We start from the raw sequence: 13,800 nt of genomic DNA on the forward strand, positions 1-13,800 counted from the left end.
CATGACCTCACCATGTCAGCTCCAGCCCTGGCCGTGCATAACTCTGAGTGGAGGGACCATGAAGCCACAGGAATGTCCTTGCCACCCCAGGGGTTGTCCCAGCAGCCACACCAGCCTCATCTACATCCCCCACACACTGACAGGCCCACAGTTAAAATATTAAGTAAGCACTCCCTCATAGGCTGTGGTGGAGTCTCCCTGCCTGACTTTAAGCACATTTGTCACACCAGGCATTTAATCTGTCACGGAAAATTGGTGGAGAGTGGTAAGGCTGGCACCAAGGAACCAGCTGGGAGGCAGGAGGAGCAGGTGATGCAGCCTTGAGGGAAGGAATCCGTCCCTACCAGCACGTCTGCCACCCCATAGCCTGGCTGCCAGGCCAGAAACCCCTCCTTGGGAATTCTTCATGCTTGTTGGAATCCCTTTTCCTTACTCCCAGACTCAAATCCTCTCCAAGCCCTATGGAGATGTGTTTTGCTGTGGAGGCCCCAGCAGCTGCCAGCTGACAGAGTCTGGGGACAGGAAGGAACAAACACAACCCAGGGGGCTGCTGGTGGGGCAGAAGGAGAGAGAGATCCTTCTTCCCACAGAGAACCAGTGGTGGCTTCTTAGAGCAAGGAGAAAAAAGGAGTTTCTGCTGAAAAGTGATGTCCAGGTAGACACAGAGCAAGGCTACCTGGAGCATTTTCACTTGGTTGCCTGCTCAAACCTTCAGGAGCTCAGAGGGAACATCTGCCAGGTGGGATGCATGGGGATGGAGGTAGAGTGGGGAGCAAGCCTGTGATAAACCTGCTCATACAAGAGGCAGAGAACTCCAATCCCAGACCACAAAGGCCTCAGCACATCTGCCCACGAGCTCTGGGCACCTTTGCAAAGCTGGGCACCACCATCAAGGAGGCTCCAGAGTTCCTCTGGAGATCAGGAGTGGGACAACCCAGATCCAACCTACACTGGGTTAGCCAGGACCTCTCCCAAAGTTCTCACCCACTTCCCCACCCAGCTTCAGCAGCCTTCACAGGATACTGCAGAGCTTTGGCTTCTCATCACATCTTGGCCTCCTAAGACCCATTTGAGACAGTTTCCTAACCCAAACCAGGTGAGCTTTTAAGTTGTCCCAGCCAGGAGTTTGCAGAGGGAATCCTCTGACCTTTCCAGCTCTGCTTTCCCAGGGATTTTCCCTGTCCAGCCACTCTCACCTCTTGCACAGCTCCAAAATACAAAGGAACCTGAGAGAGAAGTTCATGGTCCCAGCAGACACGGAGCTGGTGCCTTGTTCTGTGCCAGCAAACACAAGTTTGGTTCTTCTCAGCATCTGCTGAAGGTTTGCTGCATCCCACCTGTCCACTGAGGAGCTTTTTGCATTTACTATTCCAGCACAGCTTTTAAAAAAAGGAGGAAAAGCCAAACGAGCTTGGAGCATTTTCTGCTCTTGGAGGCTTTCTGAGCTTCTTGGTCTCAAAGTGAAAGCAGTGACATCTCTGCAGCTTCCAGATATCCAAGTGCCTCGTTGAGAAGAGCCACCTGGCACATCACAGCTTTTATTTTTGGTCTTTTACAGCAGCCTCAGGCCTCTTCAGTGCTGTTTTGGGGGCTGAGCTCCACCATGCTCTGCAGCTTCTGCCTGCAGGACAAGGGGACAGCAGAAGAGATGGACTGAGTGGGAAGAGAACATCTCAACACAGCTGTCCTGCTGTTAGGGGGGGAGGAACTGGGGTTTGAGGGTGTGATTGAAAAGCTGACTGCTAGTCCTAGCACACCAGATCCCCATCTGCAGCCTGTGGAAGTTCACTGGAGCCTTTTTCTGCCTTTGGTGAGGGGTGAAACGGGCTGGAGAGGCCAGTGAGGAGTGAGAAGTCCTGCAAAGCTTCAGCATCTGGAGAGAAGAAGGATGAGAAGAGGGTAAAATTGTGTCAGGGCCTCTGAGGTCCTGTTCAGCCAAACAGCTGAGCTGAACCAGCCAGCAGGGACAGGAATGCAGAGCACTGTCCCAACCTGTGGTGTGTGCTTATCCCAAAGGAATTCTGTTTTCCAGCTGAGGAAGATGCAATTCCCTCTTCAGAGCTGGTGCCTGGTGCCACTAGCAGAACGAGGTGGCTCCTGCCTGAGGGAAGGAGCCTCAGAGCCCTTCCCATGTTCTCTGAAGCTGCCCAGGGATGAAGATGCTCAGCAGCAGCACAGCCCAAAGGCAGCAGGGGCTGAAGGCTCAAATCCCTTCAGCTGTGTCCTCTCCTTCTCTCTTGCCCTGCCACAACTCAGCTGCTGCCTCCCAGTGCCATCACTTCAGGCTCCAAGGCACTGAGATGTGGGACCTGTTTGACCTCTCTGTTTCTTCAGCACCTGCCTGAAGTTCAGCTCTAGGCTTGGAAGGAAGTTTGGGAGCTGACTCTGTCCCAAGGCACAGGCAGCTTAAAAAGTTTGGCTGGTGGCAACACTGCTGGGCTGTCCTTACCTCCAGGAGACCTCAGGTCTCCCCTCAGCCTCCTCCTCCTCCCTGTGGTCTTTCCTCCTCTTGGTCTTTCCTCATCCAGCAGATTTTCCAGCCTCTGGCCACTCTCCTGCTGACTTCAGGGCTCAGTCCTTGGGGCATTCATGGTTGGAGCAGCCCCTGAGAGGCTCTGCAAGAAGCTCCTGGCTCTGGTTTGCTGGTCATGGGGGGACACAAAGTGCTCCTAGGGACAGGCACCTCCTGCCTGGTGACCAGGAATGAAGAAATCCTCCCAGTTGCAGTGGGACTGGAGCCTGCAGCTGGGCTGACTGCTGGGCTGCTTTTCTCCACAAGGATTTCTGAGGTGGCTTCTGGACCCCTGCAGTGGTTTTTCTCCCCATGGGCAACCCAGCAAGCTGGATGGCAGGATGAAGATCCAGTTTGTCCCAGGTGGAGATGGAGAAGAGGAGCTCGGCCATGCTGGAGGGGACTGTCCCTGCCTGCTCCTGCAGAAGTTCAACCTCCCTCCTGCCAAAACCATTCTCAGCTTTCTCCAGGTCTCTGCCCACACCTCAGCCCTTCCACTGGGCTGCTCTGTGCCTTCAGACACATCCTCGTGGGCATGTGTTGCCTGTGCTGCCTGCAGGGCCATGGATAGCCAGCCCAGGGGACTCTGTGTCTCCTCTCCCCCTTTTCTGGGCTGCTCTGGGTCTCCAGCTTGAGGCACAGAGTTTCAAGGCAAGCCTGGTTTGGGCTTCTTGTTTCTTTGGTGGAACACAAGCCTAGGAGCAGAAGGGCAGAGAAGAACACCTGGCTTGTCACCCCCTGTGCCCTGCCATCCTCTCTCTCGGTTCCCAAACTTGGCCAAATCCCCCAACACCACCAGAAACTGCTCCTGGCCAGCTCTGCCATCCTGGGGATGTGGCAAAGGGGCTTGGGCACCACCCCACAGAGCCCATTCCCACCCTAGTCAAGCACCAGAAGCTTCCTTCTTCTTTCAAGCCCAGTTCCTCATCTGGAGCCCAACTAGAACTTCCTGACCATCCACAGAGAGACCTTACCAGGGCTTTTTAACCAGCAGCTTTCAGAAAGGTTTCAACACCCCCAGGGGAGGGACACTGCAAGTAGCTGTAGGAACATCAGGTGCTAATTAGGGAGATCCATGGGCTACTCCTGGTAGTAATTCCTCTCACTCTTCCCTCCTTACCCCTGAGCTGTGTTTATTGACCTGTCATGCAATGATTTGGTTTTTCCCATTCCTGACCCCCCTGATGCTCTTTGCTTCCCCAGCAAAGCTGCAGGAGTGACAGTCCCCTACACAAAGAAATTCTTCCCCTTGATCCAGTTTAATGCCATCTCCAGCTCAATCCACGTTGACAGCTGAGATGGGAAGGCTTGGGGGTACCCTGTGTGGGGGTTTATCTGCTGTGAATCCGTGGAAGATGGTGGATCCTACATTTCCATGCTAACATATTCCTTGACAAGGCTTGGGGAGGAGTTGCAGGAGGTGACCAGGGTGTGGTAACAGGGAAGAGAAACCAATGACCCAAGAGGCTCCTTCTCTCTTGACCTGGTGCTGTGAACCACATGAGTTAAAATTTTGCTGTAGGGCTCAGAGGTGTCTCGAGAGGTCCAGAGGGACACCCAGAACCCTTGAGTAAGGTGGGTGCTCAGTGGGATGTAAGGTAACACAGCTTAGTGCAGCCTGAGTGCAAAATGCTTTTCAGCCTCACCAACCCACCAGCTTTTACACCACTAGTTATGGTGCCCAGAATGTATTATTTGATGATCCAAGGGCTGGAGCAGCTCTGGTCTGGAGCCAGGCTGAGAGAGTTGGGGGTGTTGAGGCTGGAGAAGAGAAGGCTGCAATGGGGAGACCTTAGAGCACCTTCCAGTGCCTGAAGGGGCTCCAGGAAAGCTGGGGAGGGACTGGGGACAAGGGCAGGGAGGGATGGGATGAGGAGGAAGGGTTTTAAACTGAAAGAGAGCAGATTTAAGTTAGATATTAGGAAAAAAATTCTTCAGCATGAAGGCAGTAAGACATTGGAATAGGTTGCTTTGGGATGCTATTGATGCACCATCCCTGGCAGTGCCTCAGCCCAGGCTGGATGAAGCCTTGTGCAGCCTGGTGTAGTGGGAGGTGTCCCTGCCTATGCAGAGGGGTTGGATCTTGATGATCTTTAAGGTCCCTCCCAAGCCAAACCATTCCATGGTTTTGTGATTAAAGAGTGATGGGAAGTGTGCATGGTAACCTGTGAATTTTTTTAGGTGAAGAGGTGCAGGAGTCTCTTAAAAGATAAAGCCTGTTGGATTTGTGATGATGACCTGGGGACATTTGGGAAGGTGAAAATCTGTTTCTTGCTGATGCTTTGCAGAGGCAAAACTTTCCTGAGGGTTCTCTGCCCAGCTCCTGACGTTTCTGCTCCAGGCAAAGCTGGATCCATGTGTGTTGCAGCATCTCTGCTCTGCTCTGAGGTCTGATCTGGGGCGATGCAGTGCCACCCCCCCAGCAGCCCCCAGTTCTGATCTCTAGTTTGCCTTGATCTTACGTTTAGAGACACAGTCAGAAGAACAGACCCTCCCTTTTCCAGTGCCTTTGGAAAGATCGCAGCTTCGTAGGATGAGTCCTTTCTCCTCCACCCTTAATCTCCAGCCCAGCTTTCCGGGGAGATCCTACTTTGAGCTCAGATCTTCGGCCCACCAGCTGAGCTTGCATTCTTCTTTGCAGTCCCTGAATTCAGCTGGTGAGCTGAGTGCCTCTGGCATTGCCTCTTGCTCTGTGCTTCTGGGCATCTCCAAAAAATATTTGTTTGCTTTGTTCTGTTTGTTTTGCCCATGACGTGCGGGTGGCAGGGGGGGGGGAAGTCCTGCTGTTTGTCACTGGCCTGCTCCTGCCTTGGAGGGACTTTTGGTGGCCTGGTTCTCGTGGTGTGTCCATCTGTATGTGCTGGGCTGGGGTGATGGAGCAGCAGAGTAGCTCCTCTTTACCTGGGTGCTGTCCTCAGCAGGACCAGCCTGGCTGGACCATTTTAACCCATCCAACCAGCAGAGCAGATCCCTCATCTCTCCTCTTGATCTGGTGTCCAGGGGCAGTCAGAAGAACAGAACCTCCCTGGGAGAAACCCACGGGGACATCTTGGTGCTTGGTTTGCCCTGTGCAGCCAGAAAACAGTCTCTGCTGTGAGGTTTGTGCTGTGAAATGAGATGGCTTTATCAAACCCAGGCTCCACCTAAGCAAGAGGCAAGGTCAGACATGAGCAAGCTCTGCTCAGGCCATCTCACAGGCCCCTTCTTAAGACCCTGAAGATGTGGGCTCTGGGCTTGGCTTTTGCCAAACCAGCCAGGATCATACCCAAATCTTGGGTTTGGTGGAGCAGAGGAAACCACTGCTCATCTGGCAGCACCCACAAGCCCCTTGCTTGGCTCCTTCAGCTCCTGGGGGGACACCATGGGGACATAGGCAGTGGAAGCAGAATGAGTGACAGACAGGACTGGGTGGCTGGGGAAGGAGCCAGAGGCACAGCCCATCCCTCAGAGCTTTTTTTTCTAACTCCTCTTTGCTCATCTGACAAAGATCCTGGGCCCTGATTCTTCCCCCACATTTACACCTCTCTGAGCTCCAGCAGAGTCATTCGTGGCCTCTGATGGAAGCCCAGGAAGAATGGGAGCCCTTGATTCTTGATTTCCATCCCATAACCCGGAATGAGGAATGCTGCAGCATGACCCATGCCAGAATAACAACAGAGGGGGGGGCTTGCAACTTTTTTTTTTTTTTCCTGCTTTGTGCTTTTTCTGTTGTTTTGTTGGTTGCTCTGCACTGCTGGCTTGAACTCTGTCGTGTTGAGGACATTTCTTTGTGTCCAGCCTACTGAGGTCCTGTGTGGTGGCCCTGAGCCATACTTGTGTGTGCACTATGGATCTCTGCAGTCCAGGGTGGTTGGGGAAAGGCAAAATGGGGTCCTCAGTGTGCCCATGTGTCTGGGAGGTCAACATGGGGCACAGTGATGCTCAGAGATCTTGAGAACTGCTCTTGGAACAGGGGCACGGGGAGTGATTCATTAAAACAGCCTCAGGAGGTGCTGCTGGCAGGTGCTTTCTCACCAACGTGCACACCAGCAGGGTGAAAAGCCCAGAGGAGAGGTGAAAACCAGTTGCAGAGCAAGGCAGGGCTTTCCTGAAAATTTAGTACCCTTCATAAATGTCCTCCTGTGCAGTGCCAGCGTGGGGCTTCATGTTGCCCTCTCCTTCTGAAGAGGACGTGCTCCTGGATCAGGACGTGCTCCTGGATCAGGATGTGCTCCTGGATCAGGATGTGCTCCCAGATCAGGACATGTTCCCAGATAAGGACAGGCTCCTAGATCAGGACAAGCCCCTGGATCAGGATATGGTCCCAGATAAGGACAGGTACCTGGATCAGGATGTGCTCCTGGATCAGGATATGGTCCCAGATCAGGACATGTTCCCAGATAAGGACAGGCTCCTGGATCAAGATATGGTCCCAGATAAGGACAGGTACCTGGATCAGGATGTGCTCCTGGATCAGGACATGTTCCCACATCAGGATATGGTCCCAGATAAGGACAGGCTCCTGGATCAGGATGTGCTCCTGGATGGGTCCCCAGTGCAGCCCAGCTCCCAGGAGGTGTTTGGAGCTGGTGGTGAGGCACAGCCCCATGGCAGGAGGATGAAGGGCACCCCAACACATGCTGCAGTAGAAGCTACAGCCCTTTGGGTGCTGGTGGGGGTCTGAGATCAGGCAGCTGTCCCCAGGGACCCCCTCTCCAGCTCTGCTCCAGCCCAGAGCCCCCACAGGGCAGGGGAAGCAGCCCAGGAAAGCTCAGGGCTCACTGGACATCCCAGTGGCTGCTCTTCTCCCATTAGTCCCTGTTCCTCAAGGAGAAATTTAGAAATGATCCACCTGGGAGTCAAGCTAGAGAATATTCACCAAAGCAGCCCAAATATTCCACCAAGGTTAAAAATTTCCTGCCCCTTTCCTGGGGGAAAGTCCAATGATTTGGCTCCCCAGCAGGCTCAGGTGGGATCTGCCCACAGATTCTCCCTACACTCAAACTCCTGGGTGATGTTTGCACCCCCCCTTCTATGCTCTCTGGCTTTTAATGAATCAGGCCTCCCGTGGCCAGCTGGCTGCTCAGGTACTGGTGAAATGCTTGTGAGTGTTTTTTCAGGTGGCTGATGTCTCTTAGCTGTGATGTGTGAAATGCAGTATCTCTTTATAGGATGCAATTTTGAGACACAAGGAACGCCTTACTCTCAATTAGGCAAGTATAATTATTCCAATTAACTGGCACCTACTCCACGCTGCTCATCTCTGGTTTGGTTTTGGTTTCTTTTGGGTTTTGGTTTGTTTTTTCTTTTAATTTTTAACTTTTCCTTGGTGAGCAAGCAGCCTCTCTTGCACACCTCCTGCTTGCTGAGCGCTCTCGGATGTCGGGGCAGGAGGGAGACTTGGAGGAGGAATGGGAATTGTCCTTAGGATCTAAAGATGTTTGGAAGTTTTCCTCCAGATGGGTTTCTTGGTAAGACCTCACCTGGAGTGCTGCATCCAGGTCTGGAGCCCTCAACACAGGAAGGACATGGATCTGATGGAGTGGGTCCAGAGGAGGGACATGGAAATGATCAGGGGTCTGGAACACCTCTGCTATGGAACCAGGCTGAGGAATTGGGGGTGTGCAGCCTGGAGGCCTAACAGTGACCTTCCAGTATCTGAGGGGCTACAGGGAGGATGGAGAGGGACTGTGTGCAAGAACCTGGAGGGAAAATGGGTTTAAATTAGAGAAGAGCAGCTTTAGATTGGATGTGAGGAACAAGTTGTGTCCCATGAGGGCAGTGGCACAATGGCACAGGGTGCCCAGGGAGGGGGTTGAGGTCTCATCCCTGGAGATATTCAAGGTGAGGCTTGAAGAGGCTCTGAGCAACCTGATCTAGGTGAGGGTGTCCCTGATACTGCAGGGGGGTTGGGACCTGCAGAGGGCCCTGACAACCCCAATTATTCTGTGACCCTATAAAGAGAAACCTGAGGTCAGCGCTCTGGAACAGGCCCTGTAATTAAGAACTGGTCCTCCTGCTCTGAAATTCTCATTTATTAAGGGCACCATAACGTTGAACAAATGCCAAGGATGTTGCTGAGCCCCCCTGAAGCTCACTGGGGGGATTCCCTCCCCCATCCTGCTCCCAGAGCCCACCCTGACTCCGTCTTCCCCCTCCTCCCCACGGCGGGGTCCGTGTGCCGGCTGGAGGAGCGGGCGAGCAGGGATTGTCTCCTGGTTCCTTTCTTCCCCCAATTTCACCTGCTGTTTTCTCTCCTGCATGCCTTGCCTTGGGAATGACCACAGTTGACATTAAAAAAATGGTGGCAGGTATGGCACAGCCCCTGGCAGGTGACGGGGACACCCGCGTGCATGTGAGCTGCGCTCTCGTGGAACCACCCAATAAGTGGATGAATAAACCTCACCCCCAGTGTTTTCTTCTCCCAAGTCCTGTGGGTTCCTGGAGGCCTGAGAGTGTTTTGTGGATGTCTCAGTTGACTTTTTGTTTTTCCCCAGTGACCCGCTGGAGAAAACCACCTGGGGGAACCTGGGGGCTTGTCACCCCAGCCCCCTGCCTCTGTCTGGTTGGGGACGTGCCACTGTCTCTGTCACATTTGCCTGGGTCCTGTGTGTTTAAACCAGCAGCTGGACTGAAGTGTGGAGGGCTTTGGGTGTTCTTCAGCTTCCCCATGAGCTACCTCTTGTCTTATTTGTGGCCGGTGGCTGTGCAGGGAGGTTTCTTGGTGTGACATTGTGTCTCTCTCAATGTAGACCTTTTGTATCTTCCCTTTTTGTAGTGCTTTTGGTTCCCAGGACCAGCAGCCCTCCAAGGCACACACACAGATTCTCTGCTAAGCCTCAGTCTCCATCCCACATTAGGCCTGAGTCACCTGCACGAGTAACCTGCAGTCCTGTGGTGTCAGGTGGAGCTGGAGATCTGGCTGGGATCATCCATCTCCTTCTGCTAGGGCCAAATTTTAGGAGATTATGAGGATGCTGAGCCCCTGGTCTAGGTTTCCCAGAGAAGCTGTGGCTGCCCCATCCCTGGCAGTGTCTCAGCCCAGGTTGGATGGGGCTTGGAGCAACCTGGGCTGGTGGGAGGTGTCCCTGACTATGGCAGGGGGGTGGCAATGGAGGAGCTTTAAGGTCCCTCCCAACCCAGAGCAGTCTGGGATTCTGTGATCCTGTGGGCTCTCAAGCTGAGACAGACAGAGAGCAGGAGAGGATGGAGACAGACACAGCAGGGAACAGCAAGAGCAAAAGTCATCATTGAGTCCTGACCATAAAACCTCAAGCTCAAAGCATCCTTCCATGAGGAAAGCTGCTCTCCATGAGGGAAGGTGCTCTCCATGATGGAAGGTGCTCTCCATGATGGAAGGAGCTCTCCATGATGGGAGGTGCTCTCCATGATGGAAGGAGCTCTCCATGAGGGAAGGTGCTCTCCATGATGGAGGGTGACCCCCTCCCTGATGGAAGGAGCCTTCCCTGATGGAAGGAGCCCTCCAAGAGCCAGCAGCCTCCTTCCCTGTGCAGCTCCCTGCCTGCTTCTTGCTGCCATCTTGTTGGGCCCCAGCCCAAGCCCCCTCATGTCCTCACCCCCCGTGCCAGCCCTGCATGCAGCATGTTCCGTGTCCCCTCACACGGCTCCGTCCCCGGGGTGCCACCAGCCTGACCTCCCGTTCTTTCTGTGTTCCAGTGGCTTGGTTCTCTTTCGACCCTGGCTCTGCCCACGCTGACATCATCTTTTCCAATGACAACCTGACTGTCACCTGCAACAGCTATGATGACAGGGTGGTGCTGGGGAAAACGGGCTTTTCCAAAGGGCTCCATTACTGGGAGCTGTCGATCGATCGCTACGACAACCACCCCGACCCGGCCTTTGGGGTGGCACGTATTGATGTCCTCAAGGATGCCATGCTGGGCAAGGATGACAAGGCCTGGGCCATGTACGTGGACAATAACAGGAGCTGGTTCATGCACAACAATTCTCACACCAACAGGTAGGTGGTCTGGAAACGGGGTCTTCTTCCCACAGCCCACAGCCCGTGGATTTTCCCGGTGGCACCCACGGTGGTGTAGGATTTATGGTTGGGCTGGGTGATTGTCAGGGTTTAACACTGCCCAGCAATTAAACCCAGTGCCAGATGCTCCCTATTAATCCCCCTCCCTGATAATGGAAGGAGAGAGAATAAGGGAGAGAGACTTAGGGGTCATATACATACAAATATACAGGAAAATTGATCCCAGGTTCCTCCCCCTCTCCCCCAATAACTCTCCCATCCCCACTGAGGCTGCAGGGCAGCCCTGGGAAAGTCCAGGCTGGAATCCTGGGCTCAGGAGCAGTTGGGAGCTGGAGGCAGGAACACACAGATTCAGGCTGGGATGGATCAGGAGCACAGGCAGAGGAAGGGATGGAATCCTCCCAGGATGCTGAAGCAAACAGGGAGAGGGGAAGAAGGGGAAGCAGGAAGGGGTTTGACCCTGGTGATCCCTCCAATTTCTGCTGAGGATGAGGTGTATGGGATGGAATCCTCTGTTTGGTCAGTTTTGGTCATTTCTCTTGTCTGTTCCTCCCCAAAGGAGGTTCCAGGTGTGACCTCTTGACTCCTTTTCTCCTTCCAGAGGGCAAAATGTTCCTCAGAGCTGAGCAGTGCCCTTGGTTCTGCACCCCAGGCTCTGGCTGTACCTGTAAATATTGAGTGGGATCAGTCCCAGCAGCAGCCACTGCCTGAGAAACTTGCTGTTCATTTCAGCAGTGCAGCTGCCTGCAAGAAACTCAGCTGAAAGCAGAATGACAAGACAGAAAATCCCCTTTATCCTGGCCCAAAGCAGGACAATGATCTTGAAGGTCCTTTCCAGCCATGATGATGACTCTGTGATTCTACAGGTGCCCATGGGACATTGCTCCCCATCACCTCTTCTAGAGGTTGTGCCCTCACCTAAAGCAAAGGATGATCCAGGGAAATGGTGGTTTCCCCAACTTTGGACACTTTTAAGACTCAGCTGGACAAGGTGCTGGGCCATCTTGTCTAGACCAAGCTTTTACCAGGAAAGGTTAGACTGGAGGGTCCTTCAGGTCCCTTCCAACCTGGAATTCTCTGACTCCCAGCCTCCATGGTTCTGCCTTGCTCCAGTTCCCCTTCCCTGCCTCCTGCAATTCTTTCTCTGCTGACTCTGTCCCTGAGCACCTGTGGCACCAATCCTGCCAACCCCCCCTTCCCACTAACACCCAAAGCCTTGCAACTTGTGCAACAGGAAAGTAGTGTTTGATATTGTCCTTGTGCCTCAGTTTCCCCGTGGCACAGTAGGGATGGGGGCTGTGAATCTTTGGGGGAACCTGGGGTCACCTTTCTGCAGCCATTCCCTGATGGCTCAGGAGGTTTTGGAGTGGTCCCTGCTCCAGTGGCTTTTCCCCTGGGAGGTGTTGCTGTGGCTGCTCTGCTCAGTAGCTTGGGTTTTGGGGACATCTCAGCAAGCTGAGGGGACCTCTGCAAGAAGCTTGAGGAGGAGGAGGTGTCCATGGACTTGGGAGCACAGCTGGGATGGGTACAGGTCATCACCTGGATCCTGGGAGCTGGGAAGTTCAGCACCCTTGAGGTCCAGGAGCTTGAGGGACATTCAGCCACAAAAATGTCCTGATTTTCTTCTTGTCCCCACAGAACTGAGGGCGGGATAACAAAAGGTGCCACAGTGGGAGTGCTGCTGGATTTGACCAGAAGGACCTTGACTTTCTCCATCAATGAGGACCAGCAAGGGCCTGTTGCCTTTGAGAACCTGGAGGGCCTTTTCTTCCCTGCAGTCAGCCTCAACAGAAACGTGCAGGTATGTGCTTTGCCCCTGCTCTGCATCTCCACAGCAGGACATCCCATGGCTGTCCTCCAGCTGGCTGGAGAGCCCCTCCAGTGATGCTGTCACTCTTGATGCTTCCTTCTGGGGACTTTGTGGAGTTGGGGAGGGCTCTTGTGCAACAGGACTGGCTTGGAAAGAGCTGAACTTACACCCTAAACCACCTGTGGGGCTCTAAAATCAGGACAGGCCTCCCTGCTGCCTCTGGCTTCCCACTCCAGAATTCTCCATCAGGGCTGCTGAAGCACCAGAGTTCCCCAGCCCTCCCTGGTTGGTGGGGTTTGACAGCTCCACTTGGTGGAGCTGACAGGTATGGAGGGACACAGAATCCCAGAATCATTTGGGTTGGAAAGGAGCTCTGGGATCCTCAAGTCCAACCCTTGATCCACTCCCCCCGTGGTTCCCAGCCCATGGCACTCAGTGCCACATCCAGGCTCTTTTTAAAAACCTCCAGGGATGGAGAATCCACCCCTTCCCTGGGCAGCCCATTCCAGTGTCTGATCACTCTCTCCATAAAGAATTTCTTCCTAATCTCCAACCTAAACCTCCCCTGGCAGAGCTGAAGCCCATGGCCTCTTGTCCTGGGAGCAGAGCCCAACCCCCCCCTGGCTCCAACCTCCTTTCAGGGAGTTGGAGAGAGTGATGAGGTCTCCCCTGAGCCTCCTCTTCTCCAGCCTCAACACCCCCAGCTCCCTCAGCCTCTCCTCATAGGGTCTGTGCTCCAGTCCCTTCACCAGCCCAGTTGCCCTCCTTTGGACCTGCTCCAGCACCTCAATCTCCTTCCTGAACTGGGGGGCCCAGAACTGGACTCAGTTCTCAAGCTGTGGCCTCCCCAGCAGAGGGAACTTTTCTTTCCTGCTTCTCCAGGCTCCTGCTGGCTTCACATCCATCACTGGCACCGTGGCTTCCCCTGGACTCCACTCAGCATTCCTCATTCGTTCCCTTTTTAGTGCCTGCTTTGGAGCTGCTCATTTTTTTTTCCCCTGGAGGAAATTGAAGGGATTTTCCCCTCCACATCCCCCTGGAGCTCAGTTCCCTGTCTCTCATTCCAGGTGACTCTGCACACCGGGCTGCCCGTCCCGGAATTCTACACCTCACGCTCAGCCATGCCATGAGGATGCTCCCGGAGCCGGCTGCCTCTTCCCGGGATGGGAGGAGCCAGCCCGTTCCCTCCCGCGGGATGAGCCCACCGGGTCCCTCTCTGCCACCAGCCCAGGGAGGCAAAACGGGAAGGAAGAACCTGGGGCTTTTTTGGCCATCTCTGGGCTCCCCCCTCCCGCGCTGTCCTGTGTGTGTGCTTTGCTGTTTAGCTCTTTTTTGGCTGATGAAGTCCTTAGGTAGCCTGAGATGTTCCTCTGTGTCTGCTTTTAGGTTTGGGTTTATTGATTTGAGTTCGGGTTTGGGTTTGTTTGGGGTTTTTCTTTTTTTTTTTTTTTGGGGGGGGGGTGGGGTTAAAGGGGGGCAGCTTCATCTCGTTTGGAA

General features: G+C 54.0%; 1 protein-coding gene across 1 annotated transcript in view; it reads left to right on the plus strand.

The window, feature by feature from the left end:
- Positions 1 to 13,433, plus strand: part of TRIM9 (tripartite motif containing 9) — a 57,947-nt gene extending 44,514 nt beyond the window's left edge. Inside the window, exons 8-13 of the mRNA XM_030452314.1 lie at positions 4,981 to 5,169; positions 7,663 to 7,704; positions 8,779 to 8,802; positions 10,169 to 10,472; positions 12,132 to 12,294; positions 13,371 to 13,433. Coding sequence (XP_030308174.1) covers positions 4,981 to 5,169; positions 7,663 to 7,704; positions 8,779 to 8,802; positions 10,169 to 10,472; positions 12,132 to 12,294; positions 13,371 to 13,433 — 785 coding nt within the window. The remainder of the gene's footprint in view (positions 1 to 4,980; positions 5,170 to 7,662; positions 7,705 to 8,778; positions 8,803 to 10,168; positions 10,473 to 12,131; positions 12,295 to 13,370) is intronic.
- Positions 13,434 to 13,800: the final 367 nt, after the last annotated feature.

The sequence above is a fragment of the Calypte anna genome, chromosome 5A, assembly GCF_003957555.1.
Source record: "Calypte anna isolate BGI_N300 chromosome 5A, bCalAnn1_v1.p, whole genome shotgun sequence".
In the NCBI taxonomy this organism is placed as follows: domain Eukaryota; kingdom Metazoa; phylum Chordata; class Aves; order Apodiformes; family Trochilidae; genus Calypte; species Calypte anna.